We start from the raw sequence: 26,011 nt of genomic DNA on the forward strand, positions 1-26,011 counted from the left end.
CAAGGAGGAGGTCATCCCACCCTAATAGGGACAGGAAACACAAAAAGATCAAATAGCCCCTCTCTCCAGTGGTTTTTCCTGTCCCTATTGGGATGAAGAGGTCATTATGTGGTGCTCTGCTGGTGGTAGACACTACTCCCTTACTTTAGCTGGGCAGCTGGGAACGATTGTCTCCCGTCTCCTCCAGGACTCAGGACTTCCCAACCAGTCCGCACTTAAGGGTAAGTCCTGGTGGGCATCAGGCTGGAGGCTTCCCTGAGCTTTCCAGCTTAACTCCTCCCCTTCCTCATACGGCCTTTGGGATAGTGTGGGATGCCGAGCGCTGTGACACAATCCTCTTTCGGCTTTCCTCGCTGTTTGAGATGCACACCGGAAGTGACGTCAGACGCTGGGCACAGATTGACTTCACTTCTGGTCTGCGTTCCACTCTGGAACGGATAAGTAAACGAAGGCCGGCGATTGGGATTTTTGGCGGGGATATGACCGTTGGTTATTGCAGGGATTGTCCCCTTGCTTCACAGCTGGACAAAGGGGGAGAAGTTTCCTCTGGAAGAGGAAGGCGCTGGGTCTGGTCTCCTATATAAGGCCCTGGACAGAAGACACCCTAAGGTAGGACCAAACATTTTGTGGTAAATACATGGAGGTATTAAGTTCTTCCGGCTCTGCAGAGCCCAGCACTGTTCCAGTCCCAGTAAGTTTCTGGCATTGGGGGTCCTTTCCAGGTTACCATATATATTAGCATATTCCTTCTCCCTCCCTGTCATCTTATAAGAAACCACTGTGCCAGAGCTGTCTTGAGAAAATCATTAGAGAAGAACAGCCTTCTCTGATGGAAGAAATTAAGGGAATAGTTCGCCAGGAATTTCAATCTTCCATGGCCTTTTTCTCCCAGTCCACCTCCAGTATACCTCCAAGAGCTAAGAAAAGGATTTGCCAGGAAGAGGAAAGGGACTCAAACTCTCAGGAAGAGATGTCCTTGCCAGAAAACTTCCTGGAAGGAGGTGAAGAAAGCCCAACAGAAGAAGCCCAGGAAAATTAAAAAATATGAAGTTTTCTTCTGAATGTACGGAGGAACTCCTTGCAACGGTAAGGAAAACTATGGAGGTGGAAGAAGAGCGCACTACCAGAACATTTCAAGAAGAAATGTTTGTTCTGCGGTTGAGGAAAAAGGTGTTGTTTCCCATACACAAAGCTTTAATCTTGGATGAATGGGAATCCCTGGAGAAACTACTGAATATCCCCGCGGAACTAAAAGACAGATACCCGGTGGATGAGAAGACTTCAAAATGTTGGACCGAAGTACCAAAGGTAGACATTCAGGTAGCAAGATTTGGCGAAAAACTACGCTGCCATTCGAAGACTCCTCACAGCTGAAAGATCACTTGGACTGTAAGATGAACAGCCTTCTAAAAAATGTCCTGGGAGACGTCAGTAGCCCTGCTTAAAAACCAATGTGGTTTCCACATGTGTGGCACGCTCTGTGCAGATGGCTTAACCAGCTGGAAGAACACCTTTTAGTATGGGCACCCCTAGAGAAGATATACTAACTTCCTTACCCATCCTCCAGAAAGCCACAGACTTCCTGGCAGACGCATCAGCAGAATCCTTGAGGGTAGTGGCAAGATCATCGCACCTATCAAATTCCACAAGACGCGCTGGCTAAAATCATGGAGTGGAGATGTAACCTCTAAGATAAAGCTCTGTTCGATTACTTTTTTGGGGAGAATATATGTTTGGACCAGCTCTTGATGATCTACTAGAAAAAGCCACGGACAAGATAGAAAATCTCTACCCGAACACAAACTATAGGAAGAGACCCTTTTGTCCCCCTCAGGAACAAACCCCGCAGTACAAAGGGAAAGGGAAATCAGGTCGGTGGAGTTACCCCCAAAGGGGGAAAAGGCAGAAATATTTTTTCCAGGATGTCCCTCCTGACAGCACCATGGAGTTTGTCCTTCTTAACCTCATGTATCCTGTCACTATAAAGGATAAAAAAAAACCTCCCACCCACACCCACCAGTGTTTTTCCTGTCCCTGTAAGGGCAAACGCACAAGAGAAGACATGCAGAGAGCGTTGGAGCCTCACAAGCAGGATTACCTTACCGGGCTCAGGAAGATCGGGGGGAGGGGTCCATCCTCTCCTTCCCCCTGTCAAGAGGCCTGGGGCTGACAAACGCCCCCCCCCCCCCCCCCCCGGGCCAAAGGGGGGTTTCTCAGTCACATACCAGTCGACTGGGGAGCTCCTGATCCTTGAGCCACTTCCCTCCTAGTGGGGGGACTCTCAGTTCAGCCGTCTGCCTGAACAATGCTGCTGTCCCGGGTGACCGCGCGGTCGAGTGGGGTGCACTTCCGGTGACGTCAGGTATGCGCTGCACCGCAAACTTCTGGTTTCCAGGGTGGAACTCAAAAAGCCACTGGAAATCACTCTGGGCATCGGCAGAAGGTTTTTCTGGTGACGTCATCCCTGAAGGACAGCGTGGATTCCCTGGGGAGGAGGGGGGGCGGTTCTAAGGTGGTGATGAGGATAATCACCAAAGACAAGGTAGTGTGTAAATACAGTTAGGTCCATATATATATTTGGACAGAGACAACATTTTTCTAATTTTGGTTCTAGACATTACCACAATGAATTTTAAACAAAACAATTCAGATGCAGTTGAAGTTCAGACTTTCAGCTTTCATTTGAGGGTATCCACATTAAAATTGGATGAAGGGTTTAGGAGTTTCAGCTCCTTAACATGTGCCACCCTGTTTTTAAAGGGACCAAAAGTAATTGGACAGATTAAATCATTGTAAATAAAATGTTCATTTGTAGTACTTGGTTGAAAACCCTTTGTTGGCAATGACTGCCTGAAGTCTTGAACTCATGGACATCACCAGACGCTGTGTTTCCTCCTTTTTGATGCTCTGCCAGGCCTTCACAGCGGTGGTTTTCAGTTGCTGTTTGTTTATGGCCCTTTCTGTCTGAAGTTTAGTCTTTAACAAGTGAAATGCATGCTCAATTGGGTTGAGATCAGGTGACTGACTTGGCCTTCAAGAATATTCCACTTCTTTGCTCCTGGGTTGCTTTGGCTTTGTTTTGGGTCATTGGTCGTCGTTTCATACTACAGATGGTCAATCAGTTTGGCTGCATTTTGGCTGGATCTGAGCACACCGTATGGCTCTGAATACATCAGAATTCATTTGGCTGCTTCTGTCCTGTGTCACATCATCAATAAACACTAGTGACCCAGTGCCACTGGCAGCCATGCATGCCCAAGTCATCACACTGCCTCCGCCGTGTTTTACAGATGATGTGGTATGCTTTGGATCATGAGCTGTACCATGCCTTTGCCATACTTTTTCTCTTTCCATCATTCTTGTAGAGGTTTATCTTTGTTTCATCTGTCCAAAGAATGTTCTTCCAGAACTGTGCTGGCTTTTTAGATGTTTTTAGCAAAGTCCAGTCTAGCCTTTTTTTTTTTCTTGATGCTTATGAGTGGCTTGCACCGTGCAGTGAAACCTCTGTATTTACTTTTCATGCAGTCTTCTCTTTATGGTAGATTTGGATATTGATACGCCTTCCTCCTGGAGTGTGTTGTTCACTTGGTTGGCTATTGTGAAGGGGTTTCTCTTCACCATGGAGATTATTCTGTGATCATCCACCACTGTTGTCTTCCGTGGGCGCCCAGGTCTTTTTGCATTGATGAGTTCACCAGTGCTTTCTTTCTTTCTTTCTCAGGATGTACCAAACTGTAGATTTTGCCACTCCTAATATTGTAGCAATTTCTCGGATGGGTTTTTTCAGCTTAAGGATGGCTTGTTTCACCTGCATGGAGAGCTCCTTTGACCGCATGTTTACTTCACAGCAAAACCTTCCAAATGCAAGCACCACACCTCAAATCAACTCCAGGCCTTTTATCTGCTTAATTGAGAATGACCTAACGAAGGAATTGCCCACACCTGTCCATGAAATAGCCTTGGAGTCAATTGTCCAATTACTTTTGGTCCCTTTTTAAAAACCCTCAAGTGAAAGCTGAAAGTCTGAACTCCAACTGCTTCTGAATTGTTTTGTTTAAAATTCATTGTGGTAATGTCTAGAACCAAAATAGAAAAATGTTGTCTTTGTCCAAATATATGTATATATGGACCTAACTGTAACTGCCTTGGTCTTGGGACACACACACACACACACACACACACACACACACACACACACACACACACACACACACACACACACACACACACACACCTGCATCAAGGAGGACAGGCAAATCTTCTGGGAAGACCAGAAGATGTCTTATCTGTAATGTTTAAGTTAGAGTCCTGGGTGAAGTAGATATGTGAAGGTTGCATTCTTAAAATCATTAAGGATGAAACGTTGTCATTTCTGTCAGATATGCATACCATGGTCAGAGAGGAGGTCTCTGCCAGGTCCCTGTGCCAAAAGACTGAGATGGGAGATGGAGCAAACTTCGGATGAGGATGTACAATCCATAAGTTTGGATCTGGCGGAGGAAGAAGAAATTACTTCGGAGGCCCCAGAAGTGGGCAAAAGATATCTCTTCTCTGAGGACACAAATGAGCTGCTTTGTGCCTTTCGGGGCACTATGCAGATGGAGGAGACTCAAACCCCAGTCAATCCAGGATGAGATGTTTGGGGGCCTGAGATTGTAGAGACATCGAGGTTTTTGTTGTAAAGTCACATTTAAGTGATGATTCTAGAAGAATGGGAAGATGCTGAGAAACGTCTGGTCATTCCTCGTGACTAGGATTCGGCTGCCATTCGAACCAGAAGATATAAAGACCTGGGAAGAGATCCCAAAGATTGGCATCCCAGTTGCCAGAGTGGCTAAGAAGACCTCCGTTCCCTTTTGAGGATTCTTCAGGCCTCAGGGAATCCATGGACAGAAAGGCTGATGATCTTCTCAAGAGAGCTTGGGAAATGTCAGCCTCAATATTGAAGGCGAACATAGCCGCCACTTCAGTTGCTAGATCCATGCACCTGTGGATCGATCAACTGGAGCAACAGGTAAGAGGGAAAACTTCTAGGGAGGACATGTTAGAATCTCTCCCACGGGAGAGAGTCGCAACATAATAAATCTGAGACCGTTAAATCCATAGATAAGGTACAAAACGTTCAGGATGGAATCCATAAAAAACACCATTCCTCTTATAGACAATGTGGTTATGTGCACAATAGATCTAAAAAAGCATATTATCACGTTCCGATTCATCCTTGTCAAATTCCTACGTTTTGCAATTAAAAAAACTGAACTGCCATTTTGTGTCTTCCTTTTCGGCTTAGCTTTGGCTCCTTGAGTCTTCACAAAGTTAATCACAGAAATTGTAGCCTACCTAAGGGAAAAGGATATCATTATAGTTCGCTACCTGAACTATTTTCTATTAATAGCCAATTCGGTAGACAAATTTTAAAGAGGTTGTCCAGTACTTTAGGGGCCCCAGGGGGATAATATAAGGATTTTTATAAATGCCTTACATTGCAGATATCGCTAGCCGCTCACAGGCATCACGTGACCCCCGGCTGCAGCCAGCTCTGACATCTGCTGATGTCACGACGAGTGCTGGCAGCAGCCGGGGGTCTCTGTCTTCGTTCCACGGTGGATGCCTGGCTGTGAGCGGGGTTGCGTCACACCCTGCATCCACCGTGCGCTCTGCCTCTCCCCATTCATTGGGAATGCGTGCGGTGGATGCTGGGTGTGACGTGGGGGTAACCCCGCCCACAACCCAGCAGCCACCGTGGGGACCACAGCGCTGAGTCGCGCCTCACTTGTCGTGATGCCTGTGAGCGGCCAAGGATAGTGCCGCTCACAGGCAGAAACGGCAACGTAAGGTATTTACAAAAATCCTTAGCGGCCTCAGGGGGATACATTGGGGGGGTAATATAAAGTACTGGACAACTTCTTTAAAAGACCATCTGAGGATCTCTATCTCCACGCTAGAGAGGCTGGGTTAGATCATAAATTCAGGGAAGTCGGACCTAGTTCCCGGAACCAGGAAGAAATTTCTTGGTGTCCTTCCTGAATCCAATCTGAGAGTCTTTTTTTTACCAGCAGAGACCAGTGAAAAAAAAATCAGTCTTTTCCTATAAAAACAAAACTAAAAGCAATAAGGCTGGCGATGAAGGTCCTAGGCACCCGAACAGCTTGTTTACCGTGTAGGTTCCATAAGAGATCTTCAAAGAGCGATTCTATCATCCTGGGACAGGTGACGGGTATCCCTGGACAGAGAAATTCATTTGTCTCCTACGGTGAGAAGATCTCTGGAATGGTGGACCATTTCCAAGAATCTCGGGTTAGGAGTTCCATGGATATTGTCCCCTTGCGTCACAATTATCACAGATGCGAGCAAGAAAGGATGAACTAGTATAGGGGAAAACCTTTTTCAGGAAGTCTGGTCTCCAGAAAGCCAAACCCAGACCTCCAATTACAGGGAATTATGCGCAGTGTAGGAAGCTCTAAAACAGAGCCGCCCGTTTGGTAAATCATCAGTCATGTTGTCTGACAATATTTATATATCACTACCTCACCAAGGGGGCCCAAGACATCATGCTCTACAGGATCTGGCCTCAAAGATATTTTCTTGGTCAGAAAAGACTGTCCTATCAATATTGTCAATTCACCTGGAAGGATCTCAGAACAAAGTAGCAGACTAATTGAGCAGACGGAAGATTTTGCCTACCTAGTCGGAGTTAAACAAGGAAGGGTTTCAACTCTTGTGTCAATGATGGTTAACCATCAGACCTCTTTGCAACCAGAAGAAATTCAAAGGTTCGGAGATTCTACTCCCTCAACCCAGGGGTGATCGATGCCTTAAATCCGGTCTGGAAGGGGCCTCTATTGTATGCCTTCCCTCTCATAGCTCTAATTTCAAGAGTCCTCAGATCCAGGACGATCAAGTAAAAGTACTCCCAATAGTCCCTTTTTGGCAGAGAAGGAGCTGGTTCCCCTTATTGAGAAGGCTGGCCCCAGGGGATCTGATCCTGCTCCCATTGAGGGAAGACCTACTTTCTCAGGGTCCAGTTCTTCACCAAAGCTTGGAGAAACTTCCTCTAAGCATGGATCCTGAGCAGAAGATAATAAAAGCTTGGGGTCTTTCAGATCAGGTGATCGCAACAATTCAGGCTAGCAGAAAACCAGTCACTTAAGCCATCCACAATAAAAATTTTGGAAGAGGCTTTGCTTGGAGAGTGTCAGTTCTTCCATAGATACTTCCTGTCCAGATATTCCAAAAATATTAAAATCACTCCTGCAGGAAATCTAATAAGGGTTTAAGACCCAGCACATTAAAAGTACAAATATCGGTATCAAGTATTTAATTTTTTTGTTTGTTTTTTCCCCTTGGCAGCTCATCCTTGGGTGACAAGATTTTCTAAGGCCATCCAGCGATTTAAGGCCCACAATAAGGAAATCTGTTACCCCATGGGACTTAAATCTAGTCCTCAACGCCTTGTGTTTAAGTCCCTTATGGGCCCATAGAAAACTTTAATATCACTAGGCTCTCTTTAAAACTATTTTTGGCAGCTATCACCTCAGCTAAATGAGGTGAGATTTGGGCCCTGTCATACAGGACCCCAGGACCCATACATTCAAATCTTCGAAGACCAGATAGTTCTAAAACTTGACCCAGAATTCCTGCCCAAAGTGGTTTCCTCCCAAAATCTAAATCTGAAAATATTACCCTCCTTCTGTCAACATCCTTGAAACCAAAAAGAAAAATTCTTCCATTCTTTGGATGTAAGACAGGCCGTTATCCTCTATCTAGAGGCCACTCGTGAGTGGAGATGGGATACCAATTTATTCATCCAATATGGGGGCAGGAATAAAGGGCAGAAAGCTTTTAAGCCTACATTAGCCAGGTGGATAATGTCTATTTCCCTAGCATATGATTCAGAAAAATATGCTTGCTCCCGTGGGATTAAGAGCCCATTCCACTAGAGCAGTTGCTTCATCATGGGCTGTGAGGGCTGGGGTATCTGTAGAATAAATTTGCCAGGCAGCAACTTGGTCTACCCTAAACACATTTTGTAGACATTATAAGTTTGGATATTTTGTCTGGTCAGCAAACTGCTTTTGGTAGAAAAGTTCTTCAGGCAGTATTCCCAACCTAACTTGTCATGCTTTGGTATTCTCCATGGTGCGGCCAGGAGGGACTTCCTGGAAAACGAGGATTAGACCTACCGGTAATATTGTTTCCAGGAGTCCATCCTGACACCACTGTTACATCCCACCCTTAAATTTCTGCACTATTGTGAATTTATCATTGTGTGGAGATTCAATAAATTAGACTTGCTTCCATCCTGGTGTGGTACTTGGAAAATACACGTGTGTGTGTGTGTGTGTTGGTGTCTTTTAACCTCTCGTGTGTTTCCTGTCCCTATAAAGATAGGGACATCTTCCATGGTCCTGTCAGGATGGACTCCGGGAAACAATATTACCAGTATGTCTAATCCCCCTTTTTTTTTTTTTTTAACCCCCCCCCCCCCTCCATTTCTCTCAAGGCCATTGACGGCACAAGCCATGACTCCAAAGCTGTAGGGGGTTCCATTTCAAGATTCCTCCCCCAGTGTCAAAAAAATGTGCTCCATCCAATGGATCTTAAGATCAGTTCAGGACGGAATAAAGATATAATTTTCCTCCTATCCTCCAATGGCTAATATTAACTTGCGTCTCCACCAAGGCTAAGAAATGCCCTTGTGTCCGTTCTGAAGGACTTGCGATCCTCGAGTGATCTCCCTGGTCCTGGAAATAGAAAAGAACAAGGGCCACTATTCCCGTCTCTTCCTTATAAGGAAACAAAATGTCGTCTACAGGATCATAATAAACCTAAAACCCTTAAATCAATACATAGTCTACAGGAAGTTCAAAATGGAGTCCATCAAATCAACAGTCCCCCTGATAGGACAAGATTTTGTGATGGTGACCATCTATTTACAGGACGCATACTACCACGTCCCCATTAATCCAACTTTTTGTAAATTTTTAAGGGTCGCGGTGACCCAAGGAAGACAAGTACTACATTACCAGTTCAACATCTTTATCATTTGCATCAGGAAAGAAAATATTTGCCTAATCCCGTACCGCAACGATTTCTTACTAGTGGCCCCCTCCGTATTGTCACTTCTGGATAATCTACAAAAAAAAACAACCCAGATCCTAACCTCTCTGGGAGGCAGGTGAATCATCGGAAATCAGACTTTATGCCTTCCACAAGAAATATGTTCCTAGGCATTATATTAAACTCACAAGCAAACATCCTTCTTACCAGAAAGGCAGATCCTATTAAGATCTAAGATGGCTGTCCTACAAACACAAAAGGTATCGCTAAGATTTGCAATGTCTCTCCTTGGCTTCATGACATCCTGTATACAATCGGTAGCCTGGGCCCAAGCACACACCAGAGTCCTGCAAACCCATATCCTTGCACATTGGGATGGGTCCCCAGAGTCCCAAAACAGGAAGATTCTAGTACTTGCCCACGTAAAAACATCTTTAACTTGTTGGCTCAGCCCTGAGAACCTAAGAACTGGAGTTCCCTAGATCCAAAACACTCTAGTGACTGTTACCATGGATGCCAGCAAAAGAGGATGGGGAGCTATGGTTGCCCAGACTCTCTTCCAAGGGTTCTGGACGAAAGAAATCAGCCAGCAATCCTCCAATTTCATGGATCTGAAGGCAGTGGACGAGGCGCTCAGAGCATCAACATTAATGGTCAGGGGCACACACGTAAAGGTCTACTCGGACAATATGACTACTTTTAACCCACCTCTGCCATCAACAAAGTACAAGGCATGAGGACCTAAAGGTTATCTTAGCAAGAATATTCTCTTGATCAGAAGAACACCTTTTCTCCCAATCAGCTCGACATATAAAAGACTCAGTCAACATCCAGGCCGATTTCCTGAGCAGGAGAGCGATTCATCCAGGAGAGTTAAATTCAGACTTCTTCCAGATACTAACCAGACGGTGGGCCTACCCTCAAGTATATCTTTTTGCAAGACCTCAAAATACCAAAGTGAATCAATACTTTTCTTTGAACCCAGATGAAGGCCTCTCAGACCGAGTCATTCAAACCCTACAGAAAAGTAGGAAATGGGTGACAAACTCCATATACCTCAAAATATGGAAAACCTTTTGTCTTATGTAAGCCGAATTCCCCAAACACCCATCTAGATGTGGCTCAAATTTTAGATTTTCTGCAAGAAGGGCTGGAAAAGGGCCTCAGATCTAGCACCTTCAGAGTGCAGATTGCACCTTTTTTTAAGCTCATACTTTTGACCAGAGCCTGGCTGAAAAGGTTCATGACCAGTCTTCGTCCCAGACTGATCAACCATGTTCCCACCTGGGACTTTAACATTGTCCTTTTTAAAGGCCTAACGTTACCACCATTTGAACCATTATCCTAAATAAACCTAGACAAGTTATCTTGGAAAACAGCCTTCCTGATAACAATCACTATCAGAGTGGGGGAAATTCAGGCCATTTTAATAAATGAACTACTTAAGTACTGGACAACAGGATTATTCTCCAACTGGACACATCCTTCCTACCGAAGGTAGTATCAAGAGTTCCACAGGTCACAGAAGATAATCCTACCTTCCTTCAGCCAAAATCCAACAAATGAAAGAGGAAGAATTCCATTCCCTGGACATAAGACGAGTGGTCCTTCAGTACCTCCAGAAAATGAAACCTTGGAGAAAGGATCAAAATCTGTTAATCCAACTTTATGGCCAAAATAAAGGCAAGAAAACCTCAAAATGTACAATTGCCAACCGGATCTAAAAAGCAATTTATCAAAACTTATCAAATCCAGAAACTCTCACCTCCAGAAACTCTTACGGCGCACACTCCACTAGGGCCGTTTGTCTCCTGGGTGGAGAAAGCCAGCGCTTCCATCGAGCAGTTCTGCAAAGCCGCCACCTGGTCCTCGGTCCATACCTTCACCAAACATTTTATAAACTGGACCTAATGGTCATTAAAGACTTGGCGTTTGGGAGAAAAGTTCTCCAATCTATTGTCCCTTCCTAACATTAGTCTTTGGTACTCTTCCTTGGTGCTACCCTGGGGGCTTATTAGAAAAAATAGAATTAGACTTACCGGTAATTCGGTTTCTAATAACCCACCACGACCGCACAGGTAATACCCTCCCCTAGCTTGACTTGCCTAGATTACTTTACTTTAAATTGAATGATAAATACAATTTGAAATATTCATACTAGTGTGGACCTGTTGGGGTGGGGTGAAATCCTCCTTGATGCCGTGATGGGTTATTAGAAACTGAATTACCAGTAAGCCTAATTCTATTTTTACAAATAAAATGTTTTATTGCTATTGGTCAATGTTATAAAATTCTATAAGAATCTGTGAGTTCAATGTAGTCACTGGATGAATTCCTTGAGCAGTGAAGTTTCCAAAATGGTGTAATTTGTGTTGGCTTTCTGTTTTGGCACCTCAGGGGCTCTTCTAATGGAGCCCACAATCCTAATAAAAAAAAAAAAAAAAAAAAAAAAAAAAAAAAAAACCTGTGTTCCAAAAGCCAAGTAGCACTTCTTCCCAACCGATCCCTGCCATGTGCTCAAATCGTATTGTACAACAACATTTGTGGTGTTGCTACATTTTGGTAAAAAACAAATTGTGGGGTCCATTTTCTCCTATTACCCCCTTGTTTGAGGCGAAGGTAACATTTTATTGGAAAAAAAAACATTTTCATTGTTGCAGCACAATCTAATAAAATTCTATGATTGTAGTTTTGTGGTTAAAAAAAGAAAAAAAAAAAAAAAAAAAATGCTCCACACGCCACTAGATAAATTCCTTCATGGGTTTAGTTTCACAGATTGGTGCTGGGTTTCGGCACTTTGGCACATTGGGGGCTGTGCAAATGTAACACGGGGTCCAAATTATGCACTACAAATGGCACGATTGCTTTCTAATCCCTGCCATGTGCCCAAATGTTAGTTTTTGACCACATATGCAGTATCACTGCGTTTGGAAGAAACTGCGTTCCATATTTTGGGTTTCTCCTAGTACCACTTGTGAAAATGTCGAATTAGGGGCTGAAACAGCATTATACTAGAGAAAAACGTATGTTTATTTATTTGCTTTCTAAATTTTTTATAAAATTGTGTGAAGCAAATGACTTTTTTGGTACAAAAAGTCACCTAGATGAATTCTTTGATTGGGGTTAGTTTCCAAAATGGGCTCAGTTATGTTTTCTGTTTTGGTACAAACAGTAAGGTAAACTGACCAAATTCTTATTTATCATATATAAACTCGTTCCTCTCCACTGTTAAAAGTCCAAACTATATAATGGCATAAAACGCCACCACAGTGGTGTGCGTCTTTTTAAGGAAGGAAGGACATCTGGATTGTGTGCTTTAGGAAAAAGGTGTACCCCCGAAAAGTCGCCACAGGTACAAACTGAATCGCTGCCTCCCTGCTTCCACATGTCTGCTGTTGCCTGGAGCATTTGGACTTTCTGCGCCGAAGTCTGTGTCCTTTCACTCGTGGTGATTTATGATTAATATTGACTCCTTGAATTTGAATATTGTTTCTATGAATATTTTTTGAGGTTCATGTAAAAGATTGAAATATAATCTTAAAGGAAACTGCTTGATGTGTTTTGTCATGATATATAGTTTTGTTGCCTCAGGGGCTCTGCAAATGTGACATGCTGTCTGCAATCTATTCCAGACAGATTTATACTCCCAAAAATCAGATTGCGCGCCTTCCCTTTCGAGCCCTGCCATGTGTCCAAACTACATTTTTTTGACCACTTATAGGATATTGCCATGTTCCGTAGAAACTGTGTAATAGGTTTTGGGTTCCATCTTCTCCCTTTGTTTGTGGTATTTACATTTTTCACAAAAAAAAAAAATCTTCCTGACAGCAGTTTAGAAAAATTTCAGGGTAGTGTGTGTGTGTTTGTTTTTATATTACAAGTTTGGCAAGACATGTGGGAGACTCTCCAAAATGTATGGAGAAAGGTGCTGTGGTCAGATGAGACCAAATTTTGAACTTTTTGCCCACCAATCTAAATGCTTTTGTCTGGCGCGAACCAACACAGCTCACCATCCCTACAGTGGCAGCATCATGCTGTGGGGATGTTTTTCTGCAGCAGAGACAGGGAAAATGTTCAGTCGAAGGGAAGATGGATGGCACAAAATACAGGGATATTTTTGCACAAAACCTGTTTGTCAGTGATTTGAGACTGGGATGGAGGTTCACCTTCCAACAATACAATGATCCAAAGCACACTGCTAAATCAACACTTGAGTGTTTTAAGGGGAAATGTGTAAATGTTTTGGAGTAGCTTTGTCAAAGCCCAGACCTTAATCCAATTGAGAATATGGTCGGAGTTGAAGATTGCTGTTCACCAGAGGAAACTAAGTTGAAGGAGCTGGATCAGTTTTGCCCTGAGGAATGGCTAAAAATCCCAGTGGAAAGCTGAGACTTGTCCAAAGCAACTTGCAGCTGTAGTTGCTGCAAAAGGAGGCTCTACAAAGTTCTGACTTTAGAGGGTGAATAGTTATGCACCCTGACACTATTTTGTTCTATTTGTTTGTTTCACAATGAAAAGAAAACCAAATGTTCACAGTTGTAGGTATGTTCTCTACATAAACTGGAAAAAAAAGTAAAATTCCAGGTTGTGATGTAGCTAAACACTAAAAATGCCAAGGGGGTGGGGGGCGGGGTGTAGGTGATTACTTTTGCAAGCCACTGTATATAGATCCCAAAGGTAAGGGTGCTGAACTGAAGATAAAGAATCTGGGTGCTGGTTAGAATAAATGCTCGGAGATATTTAATTTCTGGATGTATCCGTATATAGTAGTACGCAACTGTCGCGTCTATTGATGCCATGTAACAGTTTGGTGAGAGATAGGCCTTGAATTTTGTTTCCATCTCACATTTTTGATATGTGCATTGGTCTCAAGTGCAAATTAAGTTTCATCCTCAATGCCTAGCTATATAATGCCATAATCTAATCTATTTACCTAATATACTTAAATTAAAAATTTCCTTTATTTTCCAAACTACACGAACTGCATTTCGTTTTTTTTAAGGTGCTTAATTTTAGAGTCCATGTCCCAGTGCATGCTAGGATACTCAATTGAAAGGTCATCAGGGGGCAGAGGCTGCAGTGACTGCCGCAGCCCCTGCTGCCTCCCTGAAATGTATTGTCCCTGCTCTATCACTGTGCGATGTGCACAATGACAGTGCGCTCTCACTGGCTCAGATCAGTAGTAACGAGTCGTCAACAGAGCGTGCTTTCAGTGGACGTTGTAAGCTGAATACACCGGCTTGCAGAGACTAGTGCCACCCTTGCAAGTAACTTTACTTGTGGGGGTGGTGCTGGTCTTTGCATGTTGGATTTACTTACAACACTCACTGACAGTTGCAGGCCCGATGGAACATTCACTATAATGAGGCAAAGGGATTCACTTTGGACTCTGCCTAGCTTATGATCTGTTCATGTAAATTTTTTTAAGCATGAATAGAAGCATGGTCAAAAAAGAAAAGAACACCTCTGAACAGAGGCCAGACAGTCCAAGGTATCTCTGCCGGCCTCATTATAATGAATGGATTCCTTAGGGGATTTAATCTGAATTGCGTATTTCAGAGATTTACATGGAAACCACAAGTGCTCAGCTTAGAGCACAAGATAAATGTGATCCAAAATGTTAAGTAAAATTCCCACTAAAAGCTTCAACTCAATCCACAAAAAAAAAAACAAGCTCCCGCTCAGATCTATGATTAGTAAATGGAAATCAAGGGATTTTCCATGTTACTGGTAGCAAAAAGGCTCTGGAAAAGTGCCTTTTGCTTCCCCCCACCCAAAAGAAATCCAGCTAAATCCTGCGCTCTCAAATGCAAAGTGCCTCCCTCCGTTCTGAGCACCACAGTGTGCCTAAACGGTTGGCATCCACGTTTGTCAGAGCGAGGATAGCCCGCTTAATTTACAATTGCATATTTGCAATTTTCACTCTGCATATCCCCTGCTTGTTTGTGGAAAACACCCATGGAGTCAAAATCGTCACTTCACCTGTAGATGAATTCCCAAAGGGGTGTAATTTTCAAAATGAGAGGGGTTTCTGCAGTTCTGGCACTTAGGGGCCTTGCATATTGAGTCTGCTAACTATTGTGGGAAAATATGTGCTCCACGAGTCAAATAGCGCTTCTTCTCTCCAAAGTCCTGCCGTGTGGCTAAATAGTACTGTACAGAGCCATGTTTAGCTGAAATTGGGACACATTTTGGTGCCATTTTTACCAATTTTCCATTGTGAAAATATAAAATCTGGAGATAAAACAAAACAATATTTTATTGGTAAAAATGTAATTTTTTTCCTAAACTCCCACTGGTATAAATTTATGACAAGCACCTGTGGTGTCAATATGCTCACTGCACCCCTAGATAAATTGAAGGATGTAGTTTGTAAAATGGGGTCACGTTTTGGGGTGGGTCTTTTTCTGTCATGTCAGGGTCTCTCTCAATGTGACATGGCACCCTCAAACCAGTCCAGCAAAATCTGAACTCCAGTATGGTTCTCCTTCCCTTCCGAGCTTTGCTATGTGCCTCCAAAAGTAGTTTTTAACCACATATAAGATGTGTACTCAGGAAAAATTGCGTAACAAATTGCACCATCCATTTTCTCCTATTACCACTCTTGAAAGTTAAAAACTTGGGGCTAAACAAACATTGTAGTGAAAAAAATGTAATTTTTCATTTTCACAGCCCAATATTGCACAATTACATGAATCACCTGAGTTTTACTACAATCCAGGATGAATTCCTCAAGGTGTAGTTTCCAAACTGGGTTCACTTGTGGGTTGTTTTTTTTTTTTTTTTTTCATTTTTTTGGAAACTCAAGGGCTCTTCTAATGTGACATGCATCTTCAATCTATTGCAGCCAAACTAGCACTCCAAAACTTAAATGGCTTTCCTTCCCTTGCCATCTGCCATAACAGTTTCCAACCACATATAGGCCATCTGTGTATTCGGGAGAAGCTGCACAACAAATTGTGTTTTTCCATTTTCTCCTTCCACTCTTGTGCAAATTAAAAACTTAGGGCTAAGCTGCATTTTTGTGTTTGAAAATGAATGAATATTTTTTTTTTATCTTTTTTTTTTTTAAATTTTTTTTTTATGTCCTAATAAGTTTTGTAAAGCACTTTTGGGTTACATATGCTCACCACACACAAACATGAGTTTCCTGAGGTGCGTAGTTTCTAAAATGGGGTCAATTGTTAGGTGTTTCTGCTTGTGCCACCTATAGGGCCCAGCAAATGCGACATGGTGTCCCCTATCTATTCCAAATTGTGCTCCTTCCCTTCAGAGCCCTGTTGTGTGCCCAAACAGTAGTTTCTGACCACATACAGAGTATCATACTTGTGAAAATAAAAACTTTGGGGCTCAAGCAACATTTTTGTGGAAAATTAACCAGTTTTTCATTTTTTATTTATTTTTTCCTTATTTTAATTCCTTTGAAGGATAAACTTCCTAAATGTGGTTTTTATTTCATCAAAGGGTGCAGTCTATAAAATGGTGTCAATTGGGGCAGTTTTTCACATATACCGTATTTTTTGGACTATAAGACGCACCGTACCATAAGACGCACCTAGATTTTAGAGGAGGAAAATTGAAGTGTTCATGATGCACTTTTAAGGGGGAGGGGGGGTTTCTGCTGACACTGGTATAGGGCTAATGTCCCCCCAATTCTGACAATATCCCCTATCCTGGTATATATGCCCCCCCCCCCTTCCTTTTATACGTGGTCCCCATCCTTGTATGCCTGGCACCCCTCATCCTTGTCCTGGTATGCATGGCCCCCTCAGCATTACCCTGGTGTGCATGGTCCCCCTAATCTCCATCAGGCTGCACATAAAAAAATAAACACTCATACTCTCCTTTCTTCTCTCTCCTCCAGCGTTGCGTCCTGTCTGCCCGCACTGATCTCTCCATGTGAGTCCCGCATGACGTCACTGCCATGGGCAGCTCACATGGAGAGCTTAGCTTCTGGAAGTCACTGCTCCCCACGCCGGGACTGTGTGCGCGGGGAGCAGTGACTTCATGCTGCTTAATAGCCGGCACACAGTGTAGCCGCTCTGCGGCTCCTGCTGCTGCCGGGCTATCGCGTGTGCCTGCTTGCTCATGGGAGTGGAGAGGGGTGAATATTCATGCCCTTTAACAGCGGGCACAGGCGATTCCGGCAGGAGCCGTGCTGCGGCTACACTGTGTGCTGCTATTAAGGAGCATGAATATTCACTGCTCCCCACGCCCCATGAATATTCATTTTCTTTAGCAGCAGGGACAGTGTAGGCTGCAGTAGGTGGCTGCTGCCTCCTGTGTTCCTATATAATATTAATATATATACACACACAGGCACCCCTATTAATCTTAAGCTTAATGTTTTATAAAAATTGGTGTTTTTGCAACAGCTATTTCAGTTTGATATATGTAATAACTGTTGGACACAGTAATGTTTCTGCCTTGAAATGAGGTTTATTGTACTAACAGAAAATGTGCAATCTGCATTCAAACAAAATTTGACAGGTGCATAAGTATGGGCACCCTTATCATTTTCTTGTTTTAAATACTCCTACCTACTTTTTACTGACTTACTAAAGCACTTTTTTTTTGTTTTGTAACCTCATTGAGCTTTGAACTTCATAGCCAGGTGTATGCAATCATGAGAAAAGCTACTTAAAGTGGCCACTTGCAAGTTGTTCTCCTGTATGAATCTCCTCTGAAGAGTGGCATCATGGGCTCCTCAAAACAACTGTCAAATGATCTGAAAACAAAGATTATTCAACATAGTTGTTCAGGGGAAGGATACAAAAAGCTGTCTCAGAGATTTAACCTGTCCGTTTCCACTGTGAGGAACATGGTAAGGAAATGGAAGAACCCAGGGACAGTTCTTGTTAAGGCCAGAAGTGGCAGGCCAAGAAAAACATCAGAAAGGCAGAGAAGAAGAATGGTGAGATCAGTCAAGGACAATCCTCAGACCACCTCCAGAGAGCTGCAGCATCAACTTGCTGCAGATGGTGTCACTGTGCATCGGTCAACTATACAACGCACTTAGCACAAGGAGAAGCTGTATGGGAGAGGGATACGAAAGAAGCCTTTTCTGCAAGCACGCCACAAACAGTTGGCTGAGGTATGCAAAAGCACATTTAGAGAAGCCAATTTCTTTTTGGAAGAAGGTCCTGTGGACTGATGAAACCAAGATTGAGTTGTTTGGTCATACAAAAAGGCGTTATGCATGGCGGCAAAAAAACACAGCATTCCAAGAAAAACACTTGCTACCCACAGTAAAATTTGGTGGAGGTTCCATCATGCTTTGGGGCTGTGTGGCCAATGCCGGCACCGGGAATCTTGTTAAAGTTGAGGGACGCATGGATTCCACTCAGTATCAGCAGATTCTTGACAATAATGTTCAAGAATCAGTGATAAAGTTGAAGATACGCAGGGGATGGATCTTTCAGCAAGACAATGATCCAAAACACCGCTCCAAATCTACTCAGGCATTCATGCAGAGGAACAATTAAAATGTTCTGGAATGGCCATCCCAGTCCCCAGACCTGAATATCATTGAACATCTGCGGGATCATTTGAAGAGGGCTGTCCATGCTCGGCGACCATCAAACTTAACTGAACTGGAATTGTTTTGTAAAGAGGAATGGTCAAAAATGCCTTCAGCCATGATCCAGGAACTCATTAAAAGCTACAGGAAGCGACTAGAGGCTGTTATTTTTGCAAAAGGAGGATCTACTAAATATTAATGTCACTTTTCTGGTGAGGTGCCCATACTTGTGCACCTGTCAAATTTTGTTTGAATGCAGATTGCACATTTTCTGTTAGTACAATAAACCTCATTTCAAGGCAGAAACATTACTGTGTCCAACAGTTATTACATATATCAAACTGAAATAGCTGTTGCAAAAACACCAATTTTTATAAAACATTAAGCTTAAGATTAATAGGGGTGCCTAAACTTTTTCATATAACTGTATGTATGTATGTATATTTATTTTATTAATTATTATACACCCTCCCCCCAACATTCGGACTCTAAGACGCACTCCCCATTTTCCTCCAAAATTTTGGAGGAAAAAAGTGCGTCTTATAGTCCGAAAAATACGGTAGGCCCCTAAAAGTCTCTTAAAATGTAAAGTGCTCCCTAATAAAATAGGCTTTGGAAATTTTGGTTTGAAAATTTTAAATTTAATTGCACTCTGTATCTGTACTGTGACTATACTTGCTGGTGACTGGTTCATGCAGCGGTATGTGAATGCTTTATTATATTGACCATACAATACAAGCACTTTTACTGTATACCTTTTGTGTCTCTCCTATTTCCTCATAGATTGTAAGCTTGCAAACAGGGCCTACACTACGTTACAGAGAGGCCTTGTATAGACAGACGTTAAAGTAACAATTCAGATACCAAGAGTAAAGTGCTGCGGAATATGTTGGCGCTATAGAAATCATTGTATTGCTGCTAAACTTTTAACCCTTCTACATTTCTAACAAAAGTTAAAAAAATGATGCTTATGTATAGTAGACGTGGAAAATGTTACTTGGTCATAACACTAAAATATTTAAAAAATGTTAATTTCCTTTTTTTTTTTTTTTCCATGAACGCAAATCATATCGTCCTAAATTTACCACTAACTTGAAGTACAAGGTGTCAGAAAAATAAGTCTCAAAGTGACACTAGTCAGAATTTAAAACTGGCTTGGTCAGGAAGGTGAAAACAGGCTTTTGTGGCAAGGGTTAAAGAAGGGTGAAATTAATATGCTCATCAACCCTTGGACTCGCTGCTCCCTGGACTACCATGCTTGCGGTGTGACTGGGAACATGAGAAGGGTCCTCCTGCTGACCTCACCAGAGGCCTCCATGTCTTGGGGGAGCATTTAATATAATTTTATATAGCGCAAACATATTCTACAGCACTTTACAAATCTGGGGGGCATGTAAAAACAATATTAGATGTTAGAGTAACAAGTCAACAAACACCAAGAGGAGTGATGGCCCTGCTCACAAGCTTACTTTTTCAAGGCACTGTAGATTGTATTCATACCCTGTGAACTTTTCCACTTTTTTTTTCACGTTGCATCCACAAACATAAATGTACTTTATTGGGATTTTGTGATATACCAACACAAAGTAGCAAGTATTTAAGTGTAAAGGAAGCATGGTTTTTTACTTATTTTTGAAATAAAATAAAAATCTGAAAATTGTGACATGCATTTGTATTCAGCCCCCTGTAGTGTGATGGTCACTCAAGATTTTATTGAGGGCTAATTGCCTACAGAAGTCACATAATTAACTGAGTCCACCTTTTGTAACTTATTGTCAGTATAACTACCGCTGTTCTGTGAAGGCTTGTTTGAGAACATTCGGGATCAGCAGCATCTTGAAATCCAAAGAGCACATCATTCAGGTCCGGGTTAAAGTTGTAACAAAAAAAAAAATCAAAGTCTCATGGATCATTGTTCAATCAATCAATCCAAAAATGAAAGGCGTATGGCACAACTGCAAACCTACCAAGACATGGCTGTCCACCTAAACTGACAGAGCAAGCAAGGAGAGCAATAATTATAGAAGGAGCGAAGAGGCCCATGGTCACTCTGGAAGAGCTGCTGAGATCCACAGCTTGGGTGGGAGAATCTGTCGACAAGACAACTTATACTCCATAAATTTGGTCTTTATGGAAGATAGGAAAGCCATTTTTGAAAGCAAGCTTTAAGTCCCACTTGTAGTTTGTAAAAAGCCATCTAGTGGACACTGCTAGCATGGGGGAAGTAGGCGCTCTCGTCAGATGAGTCCGAAGTAGAACTTTTTGGGCTAAATGTAAAAAGCTTTGTGTGGTAGAAAACTAACACTGCCCATCACCCTGAAAATACCTTTGCCACCGTCAAACATGATGGTTGCAGTATCATGCTGAGGTGATGCTTTTTTTTCAGTAGGAACAGGGAAGCTGGTCAGAGACAATAGGAAAATGGAGGAGCTAAATACAGGGCAATCCTGGAGAAAAACCTATTTGAGACTGCAAAAGACTTGACTGGGGGTGTAGGTTCACCTTCCTGCAGGACAATGACCCTAAACGTACAGCCAGAGCTACAATGTAATGGTTTAGATCAAAGAATAATCAGGTTTGTGGTGCAGTCAAAGTCCAGACCGAAATCCCATTGAACATCTGTGGCAGAACTTGAAAATTGCTGTTCAGATGCTATTCATCAAATCTCGCAGGGCTAGTTGGCAAAGAACGGGCAACATTTTCAGCTTCTAGATGTGCAAAGCTGATGCTTCAGCTAGATGTTGCAGAACCTTGAAGATGCTGAAACAGCAAAAATCTCCACAAATTACCCAATTTGGGAAACTGCACTCAAGGAATTGATCTCGTGCTGTAGTGACCATTATGTATTGAATGGTAATGGACCTTTCAGTTTTACAATGATGAGGCCTGTTAGACCCTATTTATGGCAATGCCTAACAAGTTACTGTCTATAGCCCACCAGGCTAGCAGATTTGGCTCCCTCTTTCACTCCATTAGTACCACGGAGGTAAAAAAAAATCTACATTTAAAGGCTTAAATGGCTACAATCAGCGCATGATATACAGCAGAAACCTACTGCTAACTGCTCTGTGCCGAACATGTAGTTTTGTGAGAGTCCCTTGCCTGCTGTGCTGCACAATTAATATGGATGCCAGGAGGAGGTTAATAGACTTTGATGATATTTAACTCGGTGGGACAGATTTTAATTAGACCCTGCAAAATTAGATTGAGTAGTTTTTAAATGCGCCAAATTTATCAAAGTGGTTCATGCTGTTTTGATGCGTTGTTTTATGTACACTACCGTTCAAAAGTTTAGAAAGTTTAGGGTCTTTTAGAAATTTCATTATTTTTGAAAGAAAAGCACATTTTTTTTTTCAATGAAGCTAACATTAAATGAATCAGAAATACTCTATATATTGTTAATGTGGTAAATGACTATTCAAGCTGCAAACGTCGTGTTTTTATTGCAATATCTACATAGGTGTATAGAGGCCCATTTCCAACAACCACCACTCCAGTGTTTCAATGGTACATTGTATTTGCTAACTGTGTAAGAAGGCTAATGGATGTTTAGAAAACTCTTGCACAAGTATGTTAGCCCAGCTGAAAACTGTTTGGCTGATTTGAGAAGCTATAAAATTGACCTTCCTTATGAGCTAGTTGAGAACCTGGAGCATTACATTTGTTTGTTCTATGAAACTCTCAAAATGGCCAGAAAAAGAACTTTCATGTGAAACTCGACATTCTATTCTTGTTCTTAGAAATGAAGGCTATTCCATGCGAGAAAATGCCAAGAAACTGAAGATGTACTACTCCCTTCAGAGGAGAGCACAAACGAGCTCTAACCAGAGTAGAAAGAGAAGTGGGAGCCCCCGCTGCACAACTGAGCAACAAGACAAGTACATTAGAGTCTCTAGTTTAAGAAATCGACGCCTCACAGCTCAACTGGCAGCTTCATTAAATAGCACACGCAAAACGCCAAAGAAAAAGCCATATCGGAGACTGGCTAATAAAAGGAAAAGATTAATATAGGCAAAAGAACAGACATTGGACAGACGAATCAAGTTTGAGGTGTTTGGATCACACAGAAGAACATTTGAGACGCAGAATAAATGAAAAGATTCTGGAAGAGTGCCTGAAGCCATCTTTCAATCATGGTGGAGGTAATGTGATGGTCTGGGGTTTCTTTGGTGCTGGTAGTGGGAGATTTGTACAAGGTAAATGGGATTTTGAATAAAGAAGGCTATCACTCCATTTTGCAACACCATGCCATACCCTGTGGACAGCGCTTGATTGGAGCCAATTTCATCCTACAACAGGACAATGACCCAAAACACACCTCCAAATTATGCATGAACTATTTAGGGAAGAAGGCAGCTAGTACTCTATCTGTAATGGAGTGGCCAGCACAGTTACCAGATCTCAACCCCATTGAGCTGTTGTGGGAGCAGCTTGACCGTATGGTATGCAAAAAATGCCCATCAAGCCAATCCAACTTGTGGAGGGGCTTCAGGAAGCATGGGGGGAAATTTCTCAAGATTACCTCAGCAAATTAACAGCTAGAATGCCAAAGGTCAGCAATGCTGTAATTGCTGCAAAGGGAGCATTCTGTGACGAAAGCAAAGTTTGAAGGAGAAAATTATTCTAATAAAAATCATTATTTCTAACCTTGTCAATGTCTGGACTATATTTTCTAATCATTTTGCTACTCACTTGATAAATAAAAGTATGAGTTTTCATGGAAAACACAAAATTCCTTGGGTGACCCCAAACTTTTGAACAGTAGTGTATGTATATATTATAAATCAGAGACTGTATATTAGTTTGCTTACTTTGTGCCAAGCTATGCCCCCATGTCAATAAGTGTTTAAAATGGAAAATGGTGGGTTATGTGAGACAAACTTGACACACAGCCTGAAAACTGGCATATTTAAGGTGTGCGCGCGTCTGACCCATGTTATTCAATAGGACTGTTCAGAAACTATTTTGTTTCTTCTTTTTTTTTTTTTTTTTTTTTTCCCCCTCAATCCCACCATCCATCGTTTAAAAAAAAAAAAAAAAATGCACCTTGATTACTCACCCATTCAAGTTTATGGGTGTGAAAAAAAAATCCCATATGGAGCATCCAAGCGGCATCTGATTTTTACGGGCACATTTCCATTATAAACCTGTGCGTGTGTGTATATCTATATATCGTTTGTGGCCTGTGAGACTTGGCGCATATGCTATTCTCATCCACATCAGGCTCAGCCATTAAAGACTGAGGAGCTGTGTAAAACATAACACTGATACTTTGGGTTTGCTATGGGTTGAACTAGATGGACTTAGTTTTTAAGGTTGAAGGAAGACTGTTACTTTGTACTTCAGAGTTGTATCCATTAACTGATCCATTGTTTAGTCAATAAATAAAAAAAAAAAGTTGTCAGTCTACCTATTTCAGTGAAATAAAAATGGAAGCAACTAAGACAACACCAGAAAAAAAAAAGTTGTTTTTTTCTCATGTTTGGAAGGACTCGCATGGATATGTGAATGCAGCCTTAGTATTGTAAATCTGTTGCTCTGTACATTGTAAAACAGCCTGAGATGGCAGTATAGGCCTATAGCAGTCTGTATGCTGTATTATGGATGTTTACAACATTGAATTGTAATTAATCTGTGTACATAAGCTTTATACTGTTAACTTTTTTTTTTTTTTTTTTGCAGGAGGCATTAAGCCAGAAGAGAGCCCAGTCTCTAACACCATGCAGGATGCTTTTGGCTGTGTGGTGGAAAACCGCTTTTTCCAGCTTCTGGATGATGAGTCTGATCCCTTGGATTTTCTACATCAGACATCTGAACTTGGTCATAAGAAGAAGAAAGAGGAGGCAGGAGCTAAAAAGACTGGCAAACAAAAGAGCAACAAAAAAGAATCCCAGAAGGATAGAAAGGCGATTGCTGCAAACACAGAAGCTCCAGGTTAGCATTAAAAATGGAGGTTCAAGTATGATGCCAATCACCTCACCCAGCCTCAAAGTAACCACCTTGGAGCTGGTATACACTTCTGTTTTTGTACATATTCTCCTACTCATTAGATGGAAGAGAAATGAAATGGCTGCAATATTAGAGTAAGAGTGCAGTTAGACGACCGCAATGCCACAGTCTGGCCGGTGGGTCTCCTGACCCGAGCATGACTGCTTCATAGAAATATATATGAACCTGTCACGCTCTGGTCGGGAGACCCACCAGCCAGTCCGTGCATTGCAGTCAGATCATGGTCCGATTTACACGGTTGCCTGACTGCGCCCTAAACTCAATTTACAAGAACCTTCTAACTGATATCGTCTGAGGTACAACACACAATCAAGTAGATGTAGAGAGGAGTGTGTATCTTATTCTTATCTTGATCGTTCTGTAAACTACACACATTCAATAGGCACAGACTGAATAAATCAGCATGTCAAGTTTCAGTGGTGCTTGAGTTTGACACTTTTAAAGGGAAACTGTCAGAAGGATCAACCCTCCTAGGCTATCTACAACCCCTGGCAAAAATTATGGAATCACTGGGCTCGGAGGATGTTCATTCAGTTGTTGGGAAAAAAAGCAGATCACAGACAGGGCATAAAATTAAAGTCATTTCAAATGGCAACTTTAGGGCTTTAAGAAACACTAAAAGAAATCAATATTAAAAATGTGGTACTCGGTAAGGGTCATTTTTTTCAGACCAAGCAGAGGGAAAAAATTATGGAATCACTCAATTCTGAGGAAAAAAATTATGGAATCGCCCAGTAAATTTTGATTTCCAAAACTAACACCTGCATCAAATTAGATCTGCTCGTTAGTCTGCATCTAAAAAGGAGTGATCACACCTTGGAGAGCTGTTGCACCAAGTGGACTGACATGAATCATGGCTCCAACACGAGAGATGTCAAATGAAACAAAGGAGAGGATTATCAAGCTCTTAAAAGAAGGTAAATCATCACGCAATGTTGCAAAAGATGTTGGTGGTTCAGTCAGCTGTGTCTAAAATCTGGACCAAATACAAACAACATGGGAAGGTTGTTAAAGGCAAACATAATGGTAGACCAAGGAAGACATCAAAGCGTCAAAATCGGAAACTTAAAGCAATATGTCTCCAAAACAGGAAATGCATAACAAAACAAATGAGGAACGAATGGGAGGAAACTGGAGTCAATGTCTGTGACCGAACTGTAAGAAACCGCCTAGAGGAAATGGCATTTACATACAGAAAAGCTAAACATAAGCCATTATTAACACCTAAACAGAAAAAAACAAGGTTACAATGGGCTAAGGAAAAGCAATCGTGGACTGGATGACTGGATGGAAGTCATATTCAGTGATGAATCGCGAATCTGCATTGGGCAAGGTGATGATGCTGGAACTTTTGTTTGGTGCCGTTCCAATGAGATTTATAAAGATGACTGCATGAAGAGATCATGCAAATTTCCACAGTCA

General features: G+C 42.1%; 1 protein-coding gene across 3 annotated transcripts in view; it reads left to right on the forward strand.

The window, feature by feature from the left end:
- The window catches only part of HABP4 (hyaluronan binding protein 4), a 138,149-nt gene that overhangs the window by 17,505 nt on the left and 94,633 nt on the right, over positions 1-26,011 (forward strand). For all 3 annotated transcript variants that reach the window (XM_073652965.1, XM_073652956.1, XM_073652974.1), the window contains exon 2: positions 24,263-24,514. In XM_073652965.1, coding sequence (XP_073509066.1) covers positions 24,263-24,514 — 252 coding nt within the window. The remainder of the gene's footprint in view (positions 1-24,262; positions 24,515-26,011) is intronic.

This window comes from Phyllobates terribilis, unplaced genomic scaffold, assembly GCF_046119375.1.
Source record: "Phyllobates terribilis strain yellow unplaced genomic scaffold, ASM4611937v1 Scaffold_1__5_contigs__length_1240528914, whole genome shotgun sequence".
In the NCBI taxonomy this organism is placed as follows: Eukaryota; Metazoa; Chordata; class Amphibia; order Anura; family Dendrobatidae; genus Phyllobates; species Phyllobates terribilis.